Source organism: Ictidomys tridecemlineatus, chromosome 10 (genome assembly GCF_052094955.1).
Source record: "Ictidomys tridecemlineatus isolate mIctTri1 chromosome 10, mIctTri1.hap1, whole genome shotgun sequence".
Lineage (NCBI taxonomy): Eukaryota > Metazoa > Chordata > Mammalia > Rodentia > Sciuridae > Ictidomys > Ictidomys tridecemlineatus.
The window spans coordinates 41666288-41689103 of NC_135486.1; the positions used below are offsets into that span (position 1 = coordinate 41666288).

The following is a 22816-nucleotide window of genomic DNA, read 5'->3' on the forward strand; positions in this document are numbered from 1 at the left end:
CATTTAGAATATTCTATCACTGCAAATTGGGACTTAATGGTTTCCTTCACTTGATGGTATGCAATGCAAGTGTCAACAGCTTGTAATTTTAGCTTTATATTCTACCTGAAAATATTCTACCTGAAAAGAAATAGTCTTGTGGGGCTGGGGTTGGGGCTCAGAGGTAGAGCACACGCCTAGCATGCATGAGGCACTGAATGCAATCCTCAGTACCACATTAAAAAAAAAAAAAAAAGAAATAGTCTTGAGTATTGCAATTTCCAATGGTCTCTAAAGAGTTTCTGTTTTTACAGAAAGCTAGCCAGGCTGTTCCCCAAACCCTCATGAATCATCGGGACATTGCTCGACATCAGACATCATCATCTGTGTTCTCGTGGCAAGAGGAGCAGACCCCAAATAGACTTTCCTCTAATTCTCAGAAAACTCCAAATAGGAGAGATTTCTTTGCATCTCACATTTTTGGGGAAGAAGAGGTGACTCCAAGCAGATCAACTTTTCAAACAGGAAAAAGAGATTTTAGTAGCAGTGGCTGTGATAATTCTAGCAATTCTCATCTTTTGGATCAATGTAAAGCCCAAAATCAAGGTAATTTCTATAGCTAAATTAAGTTTAAATTAAAAATTATGTGACACATCAGTGGTCAACATCCCTGACTGATGATGTGAAATACTGTCTTTTCAATAGTAAAAAAGACATCACAGATTTGAAATGTACTTTTATTTGTATTGAAAGCTGGTGCCCTGAGCCTTTAAAAGTTGGCTGAGAGGCTTAGATTTATCTTTCCTGAAGTGGAGCAAGTAGGTTGGTAGCAGTTTGCACTCTCCACACTTCTTATCTGGCTGCTGTTGTGGCCCATGGAAAAAGCCTATGTTCTGACCAACTTTGGCCAGAGGCAGGGTGTGTATCAGCAGAGCAGCTTTTCCCTGCACTGCCAGGCTGTCCATATGGGAGCAAACCTGTAACCCTGGCTGCTGTGTCACGAAGCAGCTGACAGCCAAGTGTACCAGGTGGTGTTTGGGAATCTACTCTGGAGAATATGGTAATTTACAGTACTGTGATATATTGGAAATCATTCTCAGTGTTCACTGGTGAGAGCTGTCATGCTTCCAGTGCCATTGGAAACACTATTGTGTGCATGTAGGAAAAAAATGGAAAAAAGAATCAGTGTTAAATTTGGTAGTATGAGAGGTTCATGCCATCTTGATTTTTACTGAAGATAAAGCTACCAGAGACTGTACAAGGGTGATTTTTTACTGCTTAGCATTATTTTGGGGCACAGAACAAATATTTTTTACCAGAGTATAATACCAAGTGGTAATTTTTATTTTTTGATACCAGGAATTGAACTCAGGGGTGCTTTACCACTGAATCACATCCCTAGCCCTTTTTTATTTTTATTTTTTAATTTTGAGACAGGGTCTTGCTAAATTGCTTGAGGTCTTGCTAAGTTGCTGAGGCTGGTTTTAAACTTGACTATCCTCCTACCTTAGCTTCCCTCATCACTGGGATCACAAGCATGTATCATCACGCCCAGCCAAGTGATAATTTTAGATTTTAGATGTTTGTTGTACAAGTTGTACTTTTTTTTTTTTTTTTTTTTTTTTTGCAGCTCTGTAAGATGCTGTTTGTATTTTAGAGAAGCATTTTCTCCCCATATTTCTCTGTGAAAACATAAGAAAACCTATTTCTCTGCTTTCTATAGAATATTTAAATACAAATGAATTGGGTGTGGTGGTATACATCTTTAATCCCAGCTACTGGGGAGGTTGAGGCAGGAGGATCTCAAGTTCAATGCCAGTCTAGGAAATATGGTGAGACCATGCCTCAAGTAAATAAGAAGGGCTGGGGATGTATGTAGCTCACTGGTAGTGTACCATTGGGTCTAATCACTAACATTACAAAAAGAAAAGAAAAGGAGAAAAAAAAAAGACATTAACCACTGAAATTAAATACAGTTAGTTTCTGTGTATAATAAAAATTATTTATATTTATCTCACCAAAGATGTTAGAGTAAAGGAAAATACATAATAAATTCTGAACATTTTGTAAAAATATATATGAATTGGAGTTTGTTTTCATTTGTGGTTTTAAGAGCTAAGAAGCAAGGTTAATGAATTGGAACTACGTCTACAAGCACAAGAAAAAGAAATGAAAGGCCAAGTGAATAAATTTCTAGAGGTGCAACTCCAACTGGAGAAAACAAAAAAAGAATTAACTGAAAAGGAGAAAGTTTTGAATAGAAATAAGGATGAACTGGTGAGAACAACAGCACAGTATGACCAGGCAGCAACCAAGGTACTTGACTTTCCATGAATTACTAAAAAGTTGCCATCTTTTCATACAGTTCTTTGGAAAGAGTGTTTTATACTTAAGTTTATAACATAAATGCTTGTAATGATTTTTATTAGCGTGTTCTAGGCAGTGTTGATGGAGTTAAACTAGAATTACAGGTCTAGAATCAATCGTGGCTGAACTTTTTCCAGTTGAGTAACTTTGGTCAAGTCACTGGTTTCTTTTAGAAAGTCTCTGGGGGTGGTGAAAAATGCACCTGGCATAGTGTATGGCACGAAGCATAGGCACTTAAACAAATAGAGGTTTTAAACAGTTTTGGAAGATGTGCTGGAATTTAATTGATCTATTCGTGGGATCCAGTAAATATACTCTTTGCCATAGAATTTTTTTTTAATGTTTTTTAGTTGTAGATGAACATAATGAGTGTATTTTGTTTATTTATTTATTTTAATTTGTTATATGTGACAGTAGAATACATTACAATTTGTATTACACATAGAGAGCACAATTTTTCATATCTCTGGTTGTACACAAAGTAGTGTCACACTTGTTTATTTATTTTTTATATGGTGCTGAGGATCAAACACAGCGCCTCACATGTGCGAGGCAAGCGCTCTACCACTGAGCCACAACCCCAGTCCCTTGCCATTGAATCTTAAGACTAGCCTTCCTATTTCTTTGATAATTTATTTTTGCTTTGGCCTGGATCTACCTTACCAGTTGTCCCCTTTTTCTATTACTCATTTGTTCATTCACTCATTTATTTATTGAGTGCCTACAATATATTAGGCACTGTTCTAGACCTGGGGATACAGTGGTAATAGACAAATATCCTTGCCTTATGGAGCTTCATCTTAATGGAGAGAGGCAGAAAATAACAAAAACAAATAAGTAAACATAGATAGTATAGTATGTGGTAACAAGTATTATGGAGGAAAATGAATTACATCCTAAGACTAACAATAATGATTTGAAGTCTCCTGAACCTAATCTTCCTCTGGGCCCATTGTTTGCTTTTATCTTCCTGTCTTCTTGGAGTATCCTGCTGTCTTGGACTAACTTTTTTTTTTTTTTGGGTACCGGGGATTGAACTCGGGTTCCTCAGCCACTGAGCTACATTCCCAGCCTTATTTTGTATTTTATTTAGAGACAGAGTCTCACTGAGTTGCTTAGGGCCTTGCTGTTGCTGAGGCTGTCTTTGAACTCAGGATTTTACTATCTCAGCCTCCCAAGCTGCTGGGATTGCAGGCATGCACCACAGCACCCAGCCTAGTCTAACTCTGGATTTTTAATGTGTTTCTTATTCTTGTGAGCTCCTTTCCTCATAAGATATTTTCTCTGGCATCCCCTTTTTGCTTTCTTTGGATAGGTCTGTCTATCCTTCCTTCCTTTCTTCCTTTAATTAAATTATTATTATTATTATTATTATTTTGTTTTGGGATAATTATAGATTGTTGCAATTGTATAAAATACTAAATTGTTAAGGTAGCGGATTACACTGAATTCTACATATTTGAATGAGTCTTACATTTGGGGAATAAACCCCACTTGGTTTTATTTATAGTTGGTATTGTTGTATAATTCTTTTTATATATTTCTGAATTTTATTTGCTAAAAACTAGTTTTTTGTGCATACTTTCATGAGGGATATTGGTTTGTTCTTTTTTTTCTATGATCTTGGTCTGACATTTGTATCAAGGTAATTCTAGTTTTATAAAATGAATAAGAAAGTCTTCCCTCTTCTTCAATTTCTGAAAGATTGAATACAATTGGTATATTTTCTTCTTTATGCATTTGAGAGAATTCTCTAGTGAATTTATTTGGGCATGGAGATTTCTTTTGGGGAGTTTTAGAATGATAAATTCCATTTCTTTAGCAATTATCAAACTATTAAAGTTACCTATTTGATACTGGGAGGATTGGAATAGTTTGTATATTTCTCTAAGTTGTCAAATTTATGTATTCTTGTCTTTTGACTTTTGATATGCCTACATTGTTAATTTGAAGTGAATTTCATGTAGAATATATATAGTTGAGTGATATTTTTTAATGCACTCTTCCACTGTCCACCCCACCCCCACCCCCGGCACATTTTTTACTGGTCCATTATAGTTATTCATACTGATGGGATTTATTGTTACATGTTCCTACATGCACGTGATACACAATATAATAATATAAGTTGACCAGTATCATTCCTTAGTACTCCTCCTGCTCCCCATCCCTTGGTCCCTTTCCTCTTTGAATCTCTTTGATTTTCATGAGATCTGCCCTTATCTTTGTTTTTCTCTTCCTCTCTAGCTTCCACATATGACAGAAAACATAAGACCCTTAACTTTCTGAGTAACTTCTATAATGATTGTACTGGATGTTTTATTATATACACATAATTTATCACATTCTATTGATGACTTTTTTTTACCAGTTCTAATAAATTATAAAACATTTATCTTCCTTTTCATGCTTTTATATCCTTCCCCATTTATAAAATAATCTTCTTAGTTTCTATGGGTATATTTGGTACTATATTGACTTGTAATTTTGGTATCAATTGTTGAACTTATTTTAAAAAGCTCAAGAACAGAAGGAGGCCTGGGTTTGTAGCTCAGCGGTAGAGCACTTGCCTAGCATGTGTTTGGCACTGGGTTCGATTATCAGTACCACGTATAAATAAGTAAAATAAAGGTCCTTTGACAACTAAAACAAACAAACAAACAAAATATATATATATAGAACAGAAGGAGTTTGTTACATATGTTTATATTGTTGCTTAACTTGTTCTTTCTCTCTAGATGCCTCCCAGGGATCCTTCTTTCATCCTTTCCTCTCAGTTTAGAGAACTTCTTGTACTCATTCTTTTAAAGTAGGTCTGTTGGCCACACATTCTTTCAATTTTCCTTCACTTGAGGATATATTGTTTTCATCTTCATTCCTAAAGGGTATTTCTGCTGCATTGAGATTTTGGGTTGTCAGTGGTAGGGTGTTTTTTCTGGGGTCCTAAGCTCCCTCATCAGTCTGCCACTGTCTCTCCACTCTTTCTTAAGTCCATCTTACTGTCCAGAGTTTTTATTTGTTCTTATTGGGATTAATAGGGAAAAGTGTGTTTATTCCATCTTTCTGGAAGTAGAAGCCGTTTCTCCACATTCTCCTCGTGCAGTGCTTTATGCAGGGACCCCTTGAGGAGCACTGACTAGATGTGTGAAGGAGCAGTGGAGCCTTAGTGGGACGTGGCCTCTCTGGATCTGTGTATTTATTCTGTTGACAAAGAGTGTGTAATAGGAATTTGGTCTTTCAAGATAGAAGGAGTTGGATTTGAGCTCTAGCCCTGCTACATTCTAATTGTGTTGCTTTTGGAACTGTTTAATTAACTTCTGAACAGTCAACTAATCAATAAAGTGGTGTTAATAATGATAGCTGGGCCGAAGGTCAGTGTAAAGATTGAGATAATTTTTGTAAAGGCTGTAGTACCTGGTACAGGGTGAACATGTAATGACATTAGTTGTTATTATTATCAGAGCCTATTGTTGAGTTCTTATTCAATTAAGATAATTGAATTCCTGCTTGGCCAGGAGTTCTTGTATGTAAGAATTACCATTATTCTTTTACATTTTATCTTGTTAGTTTTGTTGAGACAAAAAATCACCAAATCCTTGCTCTAACATATCTGATGAAATTTTTTTTCTTAACAGATCTTGAGTTAATTTGTTTGAGTAGACCAGTGCTGAGAACATAAATCTGGCTTTCTTTCTATTAGTGTTCCTTCCAGGTTCCAAACACTCATTTGTTTAATGCTTTCTGGATTCCTTTTTTCTCCCAACTAGCTACAAATTCACCTTAACTGAAAATCCAGTTTGTGAAATGTTTTGCTGAAGTTGTTTTTCTGGCCTAGGCATTACTACTACTTATTAAATAGAGCTAATGTAATACTTTTTTTTTTTTCGGTACTGGGGATTGAACTCAGGGGCACTTGATCACCGAGCCATATCCCCAGCCCGATTTTGGATTTTATTTAGAGACAGGGTCTCAATGAGTTAGTGCCTCACCATAGCTGAGGCTGACTTTGAACTCTTAAACCTCCTGTCTCAGCCTCATGAGCCGCTAGGATTACAGGTGTGTGCCACCATGCCTGGATTCTAATACTGTATTCTTAAGTGAATGTTAGCTATTGTATAATATGTTTTTTTCCCCCAAGTATTTGTAGACTTTGTGGGTATAAGGCTTAAATTCATGAGAAAAGAGTGTTAGGGCTGGCTGCAGACTTGGAGTTCAGTATATATATATATAAAAATAAATTTAAATTATATATATTTAAATTATATATATATATATAATTTAAATTTATTCTAATTTGTTATACATGACAGCAGAATGCATATAGAGCACGAATTTTCATGTTTCTGGTTGTGCAAAAAAGTGGAGTCATGCCATTTGTGTCTTCGTACATGTACTTAGGGTAATGAGGTCCATCTCATACTACCATCTATCCCACCCTCATACCCACTCTCTATCTCTCCTCCTCTTTGCCCTATCTAAAGTTCCTCCATTCCTCCCATGCTCCCCTCCCACCCCCATTACAGATCAGCATCCACATATCAGAGAAAACATTTGGTCTTTGGTTTTTTAGGATTGGCTTACTTCACTTAGGATGACATTCTCCAATTCCATCCATTTACCTGCAAATGCCATGATTTTATTCTCTTTTAATGCTGAGTAATATCCCATTGTGTATACATACCACAATTTCTTTATTCATTTATCTATTGAAGGGCATCTAGGTTGGTTCCACAATTTAGCTATTGTGAATTGTGCTGCTATAAACATTGATGTGGCTGTGTCACTGTGTGCCTTTTCCCCCACATCCTCGTCAACACTTATTGTTGTTTGTATTCTGGAGTGAGATGGAATCTTAGAGTAGTTTTTATTTGCATTTCTCTAATTGCTAGAGATGTTGAACATTTTTTCATATATTTGTTGATTAATTGTATATCATCTTCTGAAAGGTGTTTGTTCAGTTCCTTGGCCCATTTATTGATCGGGTTATTTGTGGGTTTTTTTTGGTGTTAAGATTTTTGAGTTCTTTATATATCCTATAGATTAGTGCCCTACAAGAGTTAAAAACAAGAATCAACAAATGAGACTTACTCAAACTAAAAAGTTTTTTCTCAGCAAGAGAAACAATAAGAGAGATAAATAGGGAGCTGACATCCTAGGAACAAATCTTTACTCCTCACACTTCAGATAGAGCCCTAATATCCAGAGTATACAAAGAACTCAAAAAATTAAGCAATAAGAAAACAAATAACCCAATCAACAAATGGGCCAAGGACCTGAACAGACACTTCTCAGAGGAGGATATACAATCAATCAACAAGTACATGAAAAAATGCTCACCATCTCTAGCAGTCAGAGAAATGCAAATCAAAACCACCCTAAGATACCATCTCACTCCAGTAAGATTGGCAGCCACTATGAAGTCAAACAACAATAAATGTTGGCGAGGATATGGGGAAACGGGTACACTTGTACATTGCTGGTGGGACTGCAAATTGGTGCGGCCAATTTGGAAAGCAGTATGGAGATTTCTTGAAAAGCTGGGAATGGAACCACCATTTGACCCAGCTATTGCCCTTCTTGGACTATTCCCTGAAGTCCTTAAAAGAGCGTACTATAGGGATACTGCCACATCGATGTTCATAGCGGCACAATTCACAATAGCTAGACTGTGGAACCAACTTAGATGCCCTTCAATAGATGAATGGATTAAAAAAATGTGGCATTTATACACAATGGAGTATTACTCAGCACTAAAAAAATGACAAAATCATGGAATTTGCAGGGAAATGGATGACATTAGAGCAGATTATGCTAAGTGAAGCTAGCCAATCCCTAAAAAACAAATGCCAGATGTCTTCTTTGATATAAGGAGAGCAACTAAAAACAGAGCAGGGAGGAAGAGCATGAGAAAAAGATTAACATTAAACAGGGACGAGAGGTGGGAGGGAAAGGGAGAGAGAAGGGAAATTGCATGGAAATGGAAGGTGACCCTCATTGTTATACAAAATTACATATAAGAGGATGTGAGGGGAAAGGGGAAAAATATCCAGGGAGAGAAATGAATTACAGTAGAAGGGGTAGAGATAGAAGATGGGAGGGGAGGGTAGGGTAGGGAGAATAGTAGAGGATAGGAAAGATAGCAGAATACAACAGTCACTAGTATGGCAATATGTAATAACGTGGATGTGTAACTGATGTGATTCTGCAATCTGTATATGGGGTAAAAATGGGAGTTCATAACCCACTTGAATCAAATGTATGAAATATGATATGTCAAGAGCTTTGTAATGTTTTGAACAACCAATAAAAAAAATAGATTAGTGCTCTATCTGATGTGCTTGTGGTAAAAATTTGCTCCAAATATAGGTTCTCTTCTCACCTCACTGATTGTTTCTTTTGTTGAGAAGAAGCTTTTTAGTTTGAATCCATCCCTTTTATTGATTCTTGGGAGTTTTTTAAAATATATGCAGAAATCTTAATGAAGTGTACAGGGTCACATGCTACATACTTCCAAAGGATTTGAGCTCTGATCACTTATTTTAGAACACCATGGAGCATTTATGACACTTGCTGATTAACTATTTTTACATGGATTGTGCATTATTGATACTAAAATGCCAAGTCTTGCAGTCTTAATAGGAAAGTATTATTGATTCTGAGATGGGGAGTAGTGGAATCTGTTGCAGTTCGAGGAAATGCCAGTAGAGGGCACCAAGGGTTCATTAGTAGTACATGTAGGTTTTGTTTATGTTTTTTTTTTTCTTTTTTCCCTGAGAATTGTCAATCATCCAAATTTTAGGCCATCATCTGGGCAGTGATTTGTGTCTGAGTTATTTACTGTTATATCTTCAGTGCCTACAACAGTTCATAACCTAAAGTAGTCTGTTAATATTTGTTGAATTCATACCTATTATTGTTGTAATCTCTGTAATACTCTTTCTTCGGCATTTAAAAACTCAAGGATGATATAAAAATAATGACAAAAGTGTCATAATGTTCAATGTAGTGGACTGGTTCGAACCACTGGCTCAAAATTTTGCTGTTTAAATTTGATATTTTTTAAAGTTCTGATATTTCCAAAATCATTTAGTCATTATTGACCAACTCTACACTTTTTATCTCTGGATACTTAATAATTGGTGTCTGACTGGTCTTCCAGCAAAGTGTTATATAGTGTTTTCTTTTTCTCTGAATTCCCAGTTAAATTTCTAATAGCTATAAATTAGATTATGAAGAGTCTTAGAGAAAAAAATCATAGAGAGATTTGCCAATTTGGGACACATTTCTTTTGGAGTGAAGAGTTCCTTTCCACCAAGACAAAGTTTTCTTATTATCCCCTGGGTCCTTAGAGTGGTTTTAGAGGGCAGTTTAAGGATTTGAGCACAAGGGGATGATATAGAGGAATGGATTTCATCACTTAAAGAATTGTGACTCTTTTGTTCCAATCTGTTTTTAGAAGAGCATTCTAAATTTTCTGTAGTTCACATTTTCGAATTTACTTTATGGATAACTAGATATTAGGAAGGCAGTAGAATGTTCTTTGTGTTGCTTATAGCAGCTTGATTAAAAACAAGTTGTGGGGCTGGGGTTATGGCTCAAAGGTAGAGTACTTACCTAGCATGTATGAGGCACTACTTTCGACTCTCATCACCACATAAAGTGAAATAAAGACATTGTGTCCACCTATAACATTGTGTCCACCTATAACTAAAAAAAAAAAAAAAAAAAAAAAAGAATTAAAAAAACCTAATTGTGATATTCTTGAGCCCTGTGAACCCTCAGAAATATAAAGTGGCATAGTGGGAGCCACATTGTGGAAAGAAGGATTTTAATATTTAAAATTTCCTGCAAGATCCATTATGCTTGAAAGAGACTATCAGAGAAAGGTAATGGGCACCCTCTAATTACTGGGTCAACACCACTACCTTTTAACCTCTCCTTCCCAGCAGCAGTGTGTTAGATGAATCATTAGACATCCTGTCTCAGTTTTCATAGCATGGACTATGAAGTTATTTATTTAAATGGGTTAATTCTTACATACTTGATAATATTTCCCAAATATAGATTTTATATGTGCTGAGATAAAGTGGTTTTTGTATTTGGCTGATAGGTTCAAACCCAACTTTTTATGAAATAAAAAGATCAAAACAATGGTAAACTTAAAACAGATTTTGGGGCTAAGATTTTTTTCTAAGAAACAAAATATTTGCTTCTTTCCTTGAATAACTTTTCTTTGGTGTCAAACATTTTTATCTGTTAGTGTACTGCATTGGAACAAAAGTTGAAAAAATTGACTGAGGATTTGAGTTGTCAGCGACAAAATGCAGAAAGTGCCAGGTGTTCTCTGGAACAGAAAATCAAGGAGAAAGAAAAGGAGCTTCAAGAGGTAAGGCAAATGGGTTCACGAAGAGTGTGTCTGAAAGGCTCTTGTGGAGTCTGTGTTCTTGAAAAGTTTGATTACTTGGAAAGAGAAGCAGTTTGTCATAATTTGGGAAATCATTAGAGGGAAATGCTTTGTAGACAACAGGTCACCTATTTCTCTCATGTTTCTGGTTTTGATTGGAGAGAGAGGATTAGTAGTCCAGAGTTTTCTTTTTTATTCATGTTTTCTGAGGTGCTTGAGGTACTGACTAGGAACAAGTTCTGTTGCTTCTTTCAGACACTTTATTTGCAGTGAAGGGGATTACATAAGGTTCTCCAGTCTGTTAAGCCTGTCGGATGGCAAATGAACTAAGAAGGTAGTTAAAGCACAGAGAGAGAAGTCGGAGGAGTTAGGGCAGAAGGTGGGCTGGTAGGTATTGCTGCCAGTTTGGTCCTTTCAGGCGATTTAGCTTAAGAATCTAGTCTTTTAGTAAGAGTGACTGGGAATGTTAGCTGGTATCCTATGGTTATCAGAGTTAATTGTGTCCTTTATTTTCTATCTTTTAAAATTTAAGAACATTATAAGTTGTATAACTTTGGTTTTTGATTATTTAAACCATCTTGAGTGTTTGATTGCTTGGCAGAGTTGTGATCTTTGCAGTTCAGCTCTTCTCACCTGCCTGATTCATCCAAATAGAGATGGTTAATTTAAAATGAGGGATGAGGTGGGAATCTGCTGGGCTGGTTACCACATGGTCAACTTTTAGACTCCTTTGCCTTCCTTTCAGAGACCTGGATTTGATTGTGGGGTCCGCTGCTTAGGCTGATTGAACTTGTCAGTCAGTGGATAGTTGGTTTGGCTCTCTGTTATCTTGTGCTCTTTCCATGTAGCATTAACTGATGGGATGTTTGTGCCTCATCTTGGAATCTCCCTTGTCAATCATTGTCAGTTTGATGCATGTATCCTTTGCTTTTCAGGAACTTTCCCGTCAGCATCGTTCTTTCCAAACCCTGGACCAAGAGTGCACTCAGATGAAAGCCAAGCTTACCCAAGAGTTACAGCAAGCCAAGAATACTCTCAATATCCTACAGGCTGAACTGGATAAAGTAGGACACAAACTTATTTCTCTCTTCCTCTTTTCCTTATGCATGTTACTTCTCCGCCACAGTTGACATAAGATGTTTTTATTTTGGGGAAAAGGGGTAACTGGGGATTGAACCCAGGGCCCTCAACAACTGAGCCATTTCCCCATCCCTATTTTGTATTTTATTTAGAGACAGAGTCTCATTGAGTTGCTTAGCACCTTGCTTTTGCTAAGGTTTGCTTTGAACCTGTGATCCTCCTGCCTCAGCCTCCTGAGCCACTGGGATTACAGGTGTGCACCATTGCGTCTGGCAACATAAAATATTTTTAAAACCAGTATCTGAAAACATAAAACTTGTACATATTAATGGGGTACTATGCATGTTTGATACATGTGTACATTGCATATTGTTTAAATCAAGGTAGACATCCTTGTCTCCTTTATCATTTCTATATGGTGAAAACTTGCAAAATCCTTTTAATTTTTTGAAATTATATAGTGCATATTGTCATCATAGTCACCCTACTGTGCAATAGCACATCAGTACTTCTTTGATCTTCTGTCACTTAGCACGCATTGATCAACCTCTCCCCGTTCTCCTTTCCCTTCCTCTGCTCTTCCCAGCCTCTGGTAACCACAGCTTTACTCTCAATTTGTTAGAGCAACTGTGTCATATTCCATGTGTGAGTGAAGATTCTTTTAAAGCAAAAATGTTCTATCTTCACTTTCTTTACTCATCAAAGTGGAGAGTGAACAGATCCTTTCTGATGTCCATTTTCTCATCCAGAGAAAGCAGGATGTAGAGTTAAGATTTCAGATCTGAAGGTCAGTAGAGGTTTCTGAGATTCTGCTTGTTCTGGATCATGTGAACAGATGGGAACTGTCCCAAGTAATTTATGCTCTCTGATAGTTAATGCACTGGAGAGTAAAATCAATTGTCTTATTTGAAACTCACTCCAAATGTGATCTCACCTAGGTTTATAGCTTTATGTCCCTGGTTTGGAGGTCTCCTCTGAACTTTAGATTTGTAGTATATGCGTGATGTTCCACCTGGCAGTTGACAGGCATCTCGTGCTTAATGTGTTCATAACAGAACTCAGCTAGTTTTTTCTTTTTTCTTTTTCTTTTTTTTTTTAAACCTGCTTCTTCCTTAGTCTTCCCCATCCTAATAAAGAGCCATTCCTTTCTCCACATTGCTCAGGCATATTAGAAATTGAAATCCATGCCATCTTCAATTCTTTTTCTTTCACACCTGAACCATTTCTGTTAAAACTGCTGACTTGATTCTTATTTGTGTGCTCTCTCACTCTCTCTTTCTCTCTCTCTCTCATATATACACACACACACTTGTGTGCATATTTGTGTATGTGGATTTATGTGTATATTTGTACGTGAAAGATATAATAGTATATTTAAACTTTTGGTGTAAAAGATACAAAAGCTGCATAGAATGAATGTGAAACTCAATAAGTTATTATATAAAATGATCTCTTATAAAGGTTACCTATGTCAGAAGCTAGTCTTATCAGCCACCCTACAAAACTTACATGTGTCTCTATCTCCCTTTTAAGCATAAGCCTGACTTTTTATGTCTATCTTTATACTGTATATTGAATATGACTACTTTCTGTCCCATCTGGTGCTGTAACCTGGCCTAGGTCATCATCCATCTCTGCAGATTCCATATCTGTGGACTTAAATATCAAAAATATAAAATATATATATTTTTTTGTGGCACTGGTGTTTGAACCCAGTACACTTTACCACTGAATTATATCCTCAACCCTTTTTACTTTTAATTTCAAAAAAATTTGGAAACAGGTGCTCCCTAAGTTGTTGAGATTGGCCTTGAACTTATGATCCTTCTTCTTTAAGCTGCCCAAGTAGCTGAGATTATAGATGTGTGTCACCATACCTGGCTCAAAAATATTCTTCTTAGAAAACAAAATTCCAGAACATTTCAAACAGCAAAACATAAATTTGCTGTGCATCAAGTGCTATCCTGAATCCACACGAATGAAGTGGTGTGTAGATGCATCCTGCTGTAGCCTCTACCATATCACAAGTCCTGTTTCTGCAGCACTCATTATTTGAGGGTTGCTTGCCTTGCATATGTTTTACATACTATGTAGTTAATCCTGTGATGTACTGAACCATACATACTTTTATCCTTGTTATTCATTGAATAATATAGTTTAACACCTATTTATGTACCATTTAGTTTGTATTAGGCACTATAAGCAATTGAAAGATAATTTAAAGTGTATGGGAGTATGTGCATAGGCAAATACTACCATGTTCTATGTGAGGGACTCACTGCTTCTGACATTTTGGTACCCTTGCTAACACCAAAGGACAATGAGTGTATGGTATTCCAGTCCTTTTCTTATCTTTACTTTTTTCCTGTTTTCTCTGAGTTCTCCAAACTTTACCTCTTTTTTCTATATATTGCTCACCAAATGATGTCAGAGGCTCTCATAATGGTGTTTTAATTTAGCATTCAGTTGTGACATATATTTGGTTTCCACCAGAATAGTTAGCATCAATTCTTACGATCCTTGAAGTTTTTTTTTTTAATGAGAATAATGGATGTTTTTTAATTATAAAAATTACATATTATAATGGTAAAGTAGACAAATAGTATTCTTCCAGAATTTTTCTACATATATGTGGGTACAATTCTGCTTTTTTTTTTTTTTTAGTTATAGGTAGACACAATATCTTTATTTTTATGTGGGGCTGGATTGAACTCAGTGCCTCACATATGCAAGGTGAGCACTCTTCCTCTGCCACAATCCTAGCCTCCAATTCCACTTCTTGAAAATACAAATAAAGGCATAGGGCATGATTTGTGCTCCATCTTATTTTTTCAATTAATATGTCTTGGTCATATTTCATATCAGGACTTATGGATCTATCTGAATTGTAACATTGGTTATATGGAACTTGAGCAAATAGCTCAAGTTACTTACTTTGCCAACTGATTTTTTTTTAACTTTATTCTAATTGTACATGACAGTAGAATGCATTTTGATGCCTCATACATTTTTCTGGTTTTACATGATGTAGAAATCACACAGGCAGTGTAATCATATGTACTCCCTTCTGCCTAATGCAAAGTACCTTGAACTTATTTTATTTATTGTGGGGGTACTTGGGATTGAACTCAGGGGTGCTCTATCACTGAGCCACATCCCCATCCCTATTGTATTTTATTTAGAGACAGGGTCTTACTGAGTTGTTTAGTGACCTGCTTTTGCTGAGGCTGGCTTTGAACTCACCATTCTCCTGCTTCCACCTCCAGGGCCTCGGGAATACAGGTGTGAGCCACTGCGCCTGGCTTGAACTTTTTTTTATTTAAGAATAAAATTGTGGTATAAAGGTGTATTAAGAATTGTAATGCAAATAATAATAATAATGATGATAATAATAATAATAATAATAATAGAGCTCATGTAAAAAAAAAAGAGCTAGGGAGGAAAATTACCTCTAGATATGGAATAGGGGTGGGAGGGAAAGGGAGGGAGATGGGGAATAGCTAGGATGGTGTAAGGAGATGGTCATCATTATACAAAGTACATGTATGAAGATGTGAATTTGGTGTCAACATACCTTATATACAAACAGAGATATGATAAATGGTGGTATAAAGGTGTATTAAGAATTGTATGCAAAAAAAAGAACTCATGCATAATTTGGCATGAACATACTTTATATACAGAGTTACAAAAAATTGTGCTATGAATGGATAATTACGAATGTAATGCACTCCACTATTGTCATGTATGTAAGAAATAAAAAAAAAGAATGAATGATTATTTACAAATAAAAAACATAAAAATAATGCTTTTTCTTTTTCCTCCCCATTGTAGGTCACATCTGTAAAGCAACAATTAGAAAAGAATTTGGAAGAGTTTAAGCAGAGGGTCAGCAAAATGGAGCAGGCTATCCAGGCGAGTCAAATCAAGGAGGATGAGCTGAGGAGAAGCAGCGAGGTAAGTAGGGGCAGAGCTGAGTATTTCTCAACTGCTGTGCAGGATGAGGTACGAGGATTAGAAGAATTTCTGTTCATTTTTCAGTAGTTTATCACAAGTGTATGTATATATTTTTCCTTATTTGCCAGAAGTAAGTGTTACAAATGTTCTGTTATATAACTATGACATGTGTTTTTTACTTTGCATTACTTGCATACATCTAGCATTTATAAGAAAATATGATTTGTATTGAGAACACAGACTCAGTTGTTTTTTAGAATCATTCCACCTGGGAGGTAGAAGAAAGAAAAGAAAGGAGTGGACTTTCTGAATGGAAAGAAACTGTTGACGTAAGCTATTAATTAAATCCCTTTACTAAGGGTTGGCTTTTGAGTTAGGTAATATTAAAAACCTGTAGAAAGTCATATATTTAAATAAAGAAGAAAAGTAATGACAGACCGTGTATAGATTTAAAATTCTTATAAAAAATCGAGAAGCTGGAGGTGTAGTGCAGTGGCCGAGCCCTTGCCTAACATATGTGAGGCCTTGGGTTTGATACACAGTACCACCAAAAAAAAAAAAAAATCACTATCAATTGTATTTTGTTACTCTATCTTCAAAACTAAACACCAATCTTGGTGTTCAGTATGTGCAAACACTGGTAAACATTGTTTTTGGAGATTCCTGTTTATCCTACAGAATGGTAGATAAGGGTCTCTAGGTGGTGATGTGGATGCCAGGAGTACCCCAGTGTTTCTACTAAGATTTTGTTCATGCATACATGGTTTCTTTCTGAATTTATTAAGTGTCCTAGACTTTATTTATTTATTTATTATTTTTTAAAAATTTTTTTTTTAAAGAGAGAGTGAGAGAGGAGAGAGAGAGAGAGAGAGAGAGAGAGAGAGAGAGAGAGAGAGAGAGAATTTTTAATATTTATTTTTTAGTTCTCGGCGGACACAACATCTTTTTTGGTATGTGGTGCTGAGGATTGAACCCGGGCCGCACGCATGCCAGGCGAGCTTGAGCCACATCCCCAGCCCTCCTAGACTTTATTTAAAGGGCTTAATTAAGAACCATTTAGGAACAGGCAACAGACTGAAACAATTTGAATAGAATCAGTATTGTAACTTCAGAAGGAGGAGTAGCAAAAGTTCAGTGGAGGTTTCTTTCCCCTGGGACATAATAGGAAAGAATATTTTCCTGCTTATTTAAATGTTCTGTGATCAGTTTTAAAGAAAAAAATTCTCTATAAAGCATAGTTCCTTATACAGGTGATGAAAATCTAAGTGTACTTTCCTCCAGGGCTTTGCAGAGTGTGTCACAGTTGTGAAATTAGATCATCTGTCATGGTGAAGAAGTGGTTGTTTCAGCAGGTAGCTATGAAAGGGGAGCACTGCTGGAAAGGTGGGCCTCCCTCCTGCTACCCGAGTAGAAGGAATTTCACATCCAGTGATAGTTTTTCAAATGGAAGTGTTTGTTGCAACAAAACAAATGTTTGCCTTTTGGCCAGTGGGGAGCAACCAACAGATGCTTCTGCTAACATTTCCACAGGCAGACTGGCATCAACTCTTCCCTCTGTGAGCTTCTCTTTCAGCCAGAAACTCTTCTTCGACTCCCCTGACTTCCTGGAGGAAACATTTTGTAAAAGCAATCATCTGGTCAAGAGAGTCCAAACACTTTTCAAGTGGCATGCTAGGCTGAGTCATAGTACTGGGCTGGATGTCATCATGCAGGTGTTTCTGAAGACTTGTGCATCTTTGCAGGGTCTGGCTGTCATTTGTAGAGCTATCTCCAATGAACTCCACCCTATCCTCAGTTACATGCATATCATGTTTCACTTATATTTCACTGATTTCTGTCACATAAGGGTAGTCAGTCATGTGTGGAAAGTACCTAGAACAAGGCCTGGGAATGAATTTAGTGTTCTTCTTAGTTGATGTGTATGATCACATGTGTATTTCAAAAATAACATCATGAATTGACAGGGGTCAGCTGGCACTTGTCCTTTGAATTGGGATTGGGATCAGATAAGTGACTTATCAGTAAGAGTGATGGTATGATTCTGGTTGCAGTAGTGCACACCTGTAGTCCAAGTGACTAGCAAGGCTGATGTAGGAGGATTGCATGTTGGAGGCCAGTCTGGGCAATTTAGCAAGCCCCTGTCTCAAATAAAAAAGACCGGGGATATAGTTCAGTTGTAGAGCATCCATGGGCTTAATCCTCGCTACTGCAAAGAAAGAAAAAAAAAAGAAGTGGTGGTAGGACTGGGGGTATAAATGGTAGTGTCTTTGGAGGGAGCGAGATCTGAATTTGCATTGCTTTTCTGCCACTTACCTTCTCTGTAACCTTGAGGTGGTGATTTAGCCTTTCTAAGGGACAAATAATACCTTTCCCTTTTCAAGGCTATATTCATGATTAAATTAAATATTGTACATAAAATCCTTGGCTCCATGCCCAGCACAAAAATGCTCAGTAAATTATTGTAACCCACCTGCTCGTTGCTTTAGTTTTCACATCTATTAGGACCATTTTGATGTTAACATTGTTTGCTGTCACCTATAGGCACAGAAGGTCATGACCAGGGGACAGTGCATTTGAGGTTTTTCATATTTAAAAAGTTGCCTGTTCTATTATACTACCACTCTGGGTGTCTTTCCATATCTAATTATAAGTAAGTACAAACAAGTTTAGCATGCTTATAGGTTTTGGATGCTGAAACAATGTGACAGTTGTACTGAAATTTTCCTTGTTCGTATTTAGTAAACTAATATGCTGCTCACAATGAGAAATTATCAGTGCTGGAAATGTGATTTAATGGCCCAACCAAGGGTAAAGTTAACATTTAGTATCAAAGTGAGTGGAGGGTTTAGATGGTCTGCTTATCTGGAATCCAGTGCCAGCCCCCATTGCATTGGGGTTTGGCAATAAAATCCCATCATTTGACAGACAAGATGAGGGAACACTTGCTTGGGGACCTTTCCAAACATAGGGATCTGTATTATACTAGATACTCTAAGGAGCTCAGTCTGGCAGGCAAGAATGATGAGGTGGAAGGGGAAAAGCACATCTTCTGCTTTCATCTCATAGTCACATAGAGACTTCACCCTGGCAGGGGACATATTAAGCTATATTCAGGGATGGGATCGTGAAACACCGCACACTAGCTGAAATTTGTTTTGTCTGGCCCTAGGAAGTGATGCTTCCCTTGCTGCTCCTAAACCAAAGTTGATCTGGGTGGAATTGCTTGCTAAGCTCTAATGCTGGCTCCTGCTTATAGGGATTTTTGTCGTGCTTTTCCTGAGTAGTGCCCAATTTTGCAAATCATGTGAGGATGCACAAGGTGCCTAGGAGAATATATCCTTGTACGCTTAGCTCATTGTTGGTAATGAGCTACCCAATCAAGTCTTAAGTGGCTGTAGCCTCGCAGAAAACTAATTGCTGATGGATGGCAGCCTGCACATCCATTTTCAGATGTTCGTTTTCTAAATTCTGGCCTTTTAAAATTCTTGGGTTGGTCATAGCTGTGGCATTATAAGCCTGCTGGGTCCCAGGGTTGGCTGAACATTTTTTCATTAGAAACAAATATTTACGAAGCTAGTGCCAGAATAGAGAAAGACACTCTAAATCTTTCCATTGAGCTTACTATTCACTTAAATGTCTCCAGTTATGGACAGAGAAGAATGGAGATCAACAGACACATACTATAAATTTATAAATTAGCCTCCTGCCTTGCTGGTCCCTTCCCTCCCTTTTCTCCTTTTTCTTACTTTCCTTCCTGTTGGGATGTCTTCTCAGCTTTGTCAGTCTCCCAAAGATTAGATGTGATTTGATTTGATCAATTTTTTAGGGTAAGAATATTTTCTAGGCTGTAAAATAAAAGTGGTAAGTTAACCCAGGTAGTTATGTTCTAGTTAGTCTTAATGTTGACCTTATTTGCCATTGATCATGATCTTGCAAATTAAACTTTGCAAAGAAAAAAATAATAATAACACTCCATTACACTTGTCAGAGTGCTTCCATCTGTGATCTCATTGACTGGGAGATTTTATTGAGCCTGAAGAACAAACAAGGGATTACATTTTCTGTGGTTTAATGATGCTAACTTAAATCAATAACATTGTTTCACCTTCATGATCTTTCTTTGCAAAATTTAATACTGACTGATGTGAGTTAGCCTCTGTCTAGAGTTCACTGGACAATCAGCCCTTTAGTTCTGATTGATATCTTAATTTGACAGAGTGTCAGTTTTGCCATGGAAGAAAGGCAGGATTAGGATGTGGGAGACAGGAGTATAATACTGACAACAGGTTCTGTCTCATTTTAATGATGAAATGAATGTATATACATGAACAGAGCAGCTGCCAGCAAGTTTTCAAGTACTTTCTACTAGCCAGATTCTCCCTCTTCTTGAATTTGGCTTTGCTGCATCAGTACCCATCTGCTGGTAGTAACCAGACTGATAATTGAAGGCAGTCTTCCAGCACAGCTTTGCCAGGGCCATCTGTTTTCAAACGGTGCTGTAGGATTTTGGAGGATGGGTCTTAATTGTTTCTTTAAGATTCAGAAATTTCCCCCTGCTTCTCAGAAAGGTATTTTTGAAAGGCAGTTTTTTAAAACATTAGCCTTTTTCCTCACTCAAAAGATGTGAGGCACTTGGTTCTGTCAGTTTATAATGATATCTGGTAATTCCATGTGGTCCAGAGTGTGGTACATAATATAGGTTGAGATACTTATGAGCATAAAAAAACTATGATAAGTTTCAAGTAGGTATAGAGTATTCATAATGTTTATTATATGAGTCCTATGTGGTTAAGGAGTAATCATGCTTTCATTTGGCATGTAAATATTACTTAGTTTTTAAGATCAGAGGTCTCCCGAGATAATGGGTTGGAACTGTATATGTATGCACCTCTGCTACCTTATTGCACACAGATGCATGGGTACTTATTTACTCAAACACCCAATGAATCTGTTTCATTGTGAGAGCTCAAATTCTCCTATATGGAATTAATTATTCATCTACTCCCCAACCTTTGCTTTTTCACCCACACTCAATGTCTCTTTGATATTTGGCACGTTCTGGTGGGTATTCAGTGATTATTATTATTATTATTTATATTTGTTCTTCTCATAATTACATCCCAGCATCTTGAACATTGTACATTTTCTTGATGAAAAAGTTTCTTGAAGGTAATTTTACTCATAAAGACATTCCCCAACAATGAACCTTTAGATGATATTATAATGAGAAGTAAAAATTTATCACGTGAATAATTTGTTTTAGGAATGCATCAACTCTTTGCAAAGATATATTTGATAAGAACTTGGAACCTTTGTCCTTGAGGATCTTGTAAATAGATTTTTCCATGTAAGCTAACTCTTTAAGCACAACAAGAAATTGCAAAGAGATAAATTTTTTTTTTTTTAAAGAGAGAGAGAATTTATTTATTTATTTATTTATTTATTTATTGTTTGGCAGACACAACATCTTTGTTTGTATGTGGTGTTGAGGAGCGAACCCGGGCTGCACGCATGCCAGGCAAGCATGCTACCACTTGAGCCACACCCCCAGCCCGATACATGTTTTTTTTGAAGGAAAAAGATTATCATCTGCTTTGGCTTTGATTTCAATTCATGACATTATTTGATTCAAGGAAAAATGTCTATCTTCATGAGGTACTTGAAGGGAGAGATATACAGACAGTTCTGCTAAGGACCCTTATGAAGGCAGAAGTCATGACTTGTTTGAGCATTTGTTTTGATTGTAATCAACTTAATGTGTATTTTAGGAAATGAAAAAGGAAAATGGTCTCCTTAAGAGCCAGTCTGAGCAAAGGGCCAGAGAAGTCTGCCACCTGGAGGAAGAACTCAGGAAAGTCAAAGAGAGTTTAAATCAGAGCCAGAATTTTGCAGAAGAAATGAGAGGTGAGTAAACTTAATGTTTTAGTTAGTTCTCTAAGTTATTACCCCAGTGAAGGAGGATAGATGACTTTAACATATTAGAGAAACTGAATTTTACCATATATTCACCCCAAAAGATCCTGTAGTTGATGTGGAAAAAGTATTCTCTCTTCCACTTTTTAATTTTCAAGAGAAAGAGTTGTATTTTTAAAAATGAATGTATTGAGACCTTGAATGCAAGGTTTTTACCACTTTGAAACCAGAGGGTAAATATTTTCCACACGAAGCTCAGTTGTCAGTGCCGTCTCTCGTCCCAGTGTTTTCTTTTTGTCCAAAGTGTTTTGGCCCATTACCTCCATTTCCCTTAGAATGAAAAAACTCCTATGTTTAGTGTATGTTTTCCAAACCCTGTAATGACTATTTGCATTTTTTTAATTTAAAAGAATTTTTAAAATATTTACTTTTTTTAGTTGTCAATGGACCTTTTATTTATTTATTTATATGTGGTGCTGAGAATGGAACCCAGTGCCTTGCACATTCTAGGCATGTGCTGTACCACTGAGCTACAACCTCAGCCCTGACCATTGCAATTTGAATAACCTATTTGAATGATTTTAAAAAAAATTTTGACTGAATGACTTTATTTGCTGACTTTAAAGTCAAGGAATTATCTATTTACAGCAAATGAACCCATCAATTGTTTCATTTTTGTCTGTGCTGTGTTTTTAAATTATATATATATTTTCTTCTCTGGGGTGTCTGCATGTCTGGGATTTCTTCTCAAAGAAATATGACCCATGAATATCTGTCAATGTCCCTATGACTATTCTATTTGTTTGTTTGTTTGTTTGTTTATGCAATTGAGTCTTTTTGTGTTGCCCAGGCTGGTCTCAAACTCCTGGGCTCAAGTGATTCTCCTGCTTCAGCCTTATAAGAAGCTGGGACTAAATCTGCTCAAGATGACTTTCATTTTCCATAGGCAAAAAATGCCAGTTTTTTAGCTTTTCTGAAGGAAAATTGTAACAGGGTGTAATGGTTAGGACTCTTTTAAGTGTTGTTTACCAGTGTCATTATTGGAGGGCCTTCCACATAGAGCAAATTGAAGTTTTTGGATCATTGTTCCACAAGCCATCAATGCCTAGTGGATAG

The 22816-nt window shown here is 36.6% G+C and overlaps 1 protein-coding gene across 1 annotated transcript in view; it reads left to right on the forward strand.

Moving 5' to 3' along the window:
• The window catches only part of Cenpf (centromere protein F), a 50203-nt gene that overhangs the window by 11847 nt on the left and 15540 nt on the right, over positions 1 to 22816 (forward strand). Inside the window, exons 6-11 of the mRNA XM_078022804.1 lie at positions 294 to 585; positions 2093 to 2295; positions 10607 to 10732; positions 11686 to 11814; positions 15665 to 15787; positions 21556 to 21691. Coding sequence (XP_077878930.1) covers positions 294 to 585; positions 2093 to 2295; positions 10607 to 10732; positions 11686 to 11814; positions 15665 to 15787; positions 21556 to 21691 — 1009 coding nt within the window. The remainder of the gene's footprint in view (positions 1 to 293; positions 586 to 2092; positions 2296 to 10606; positions 10733 to 11685; positions 11815 to 15664; positions 15788 to 21555; positions 21692 to 22816) is intronic.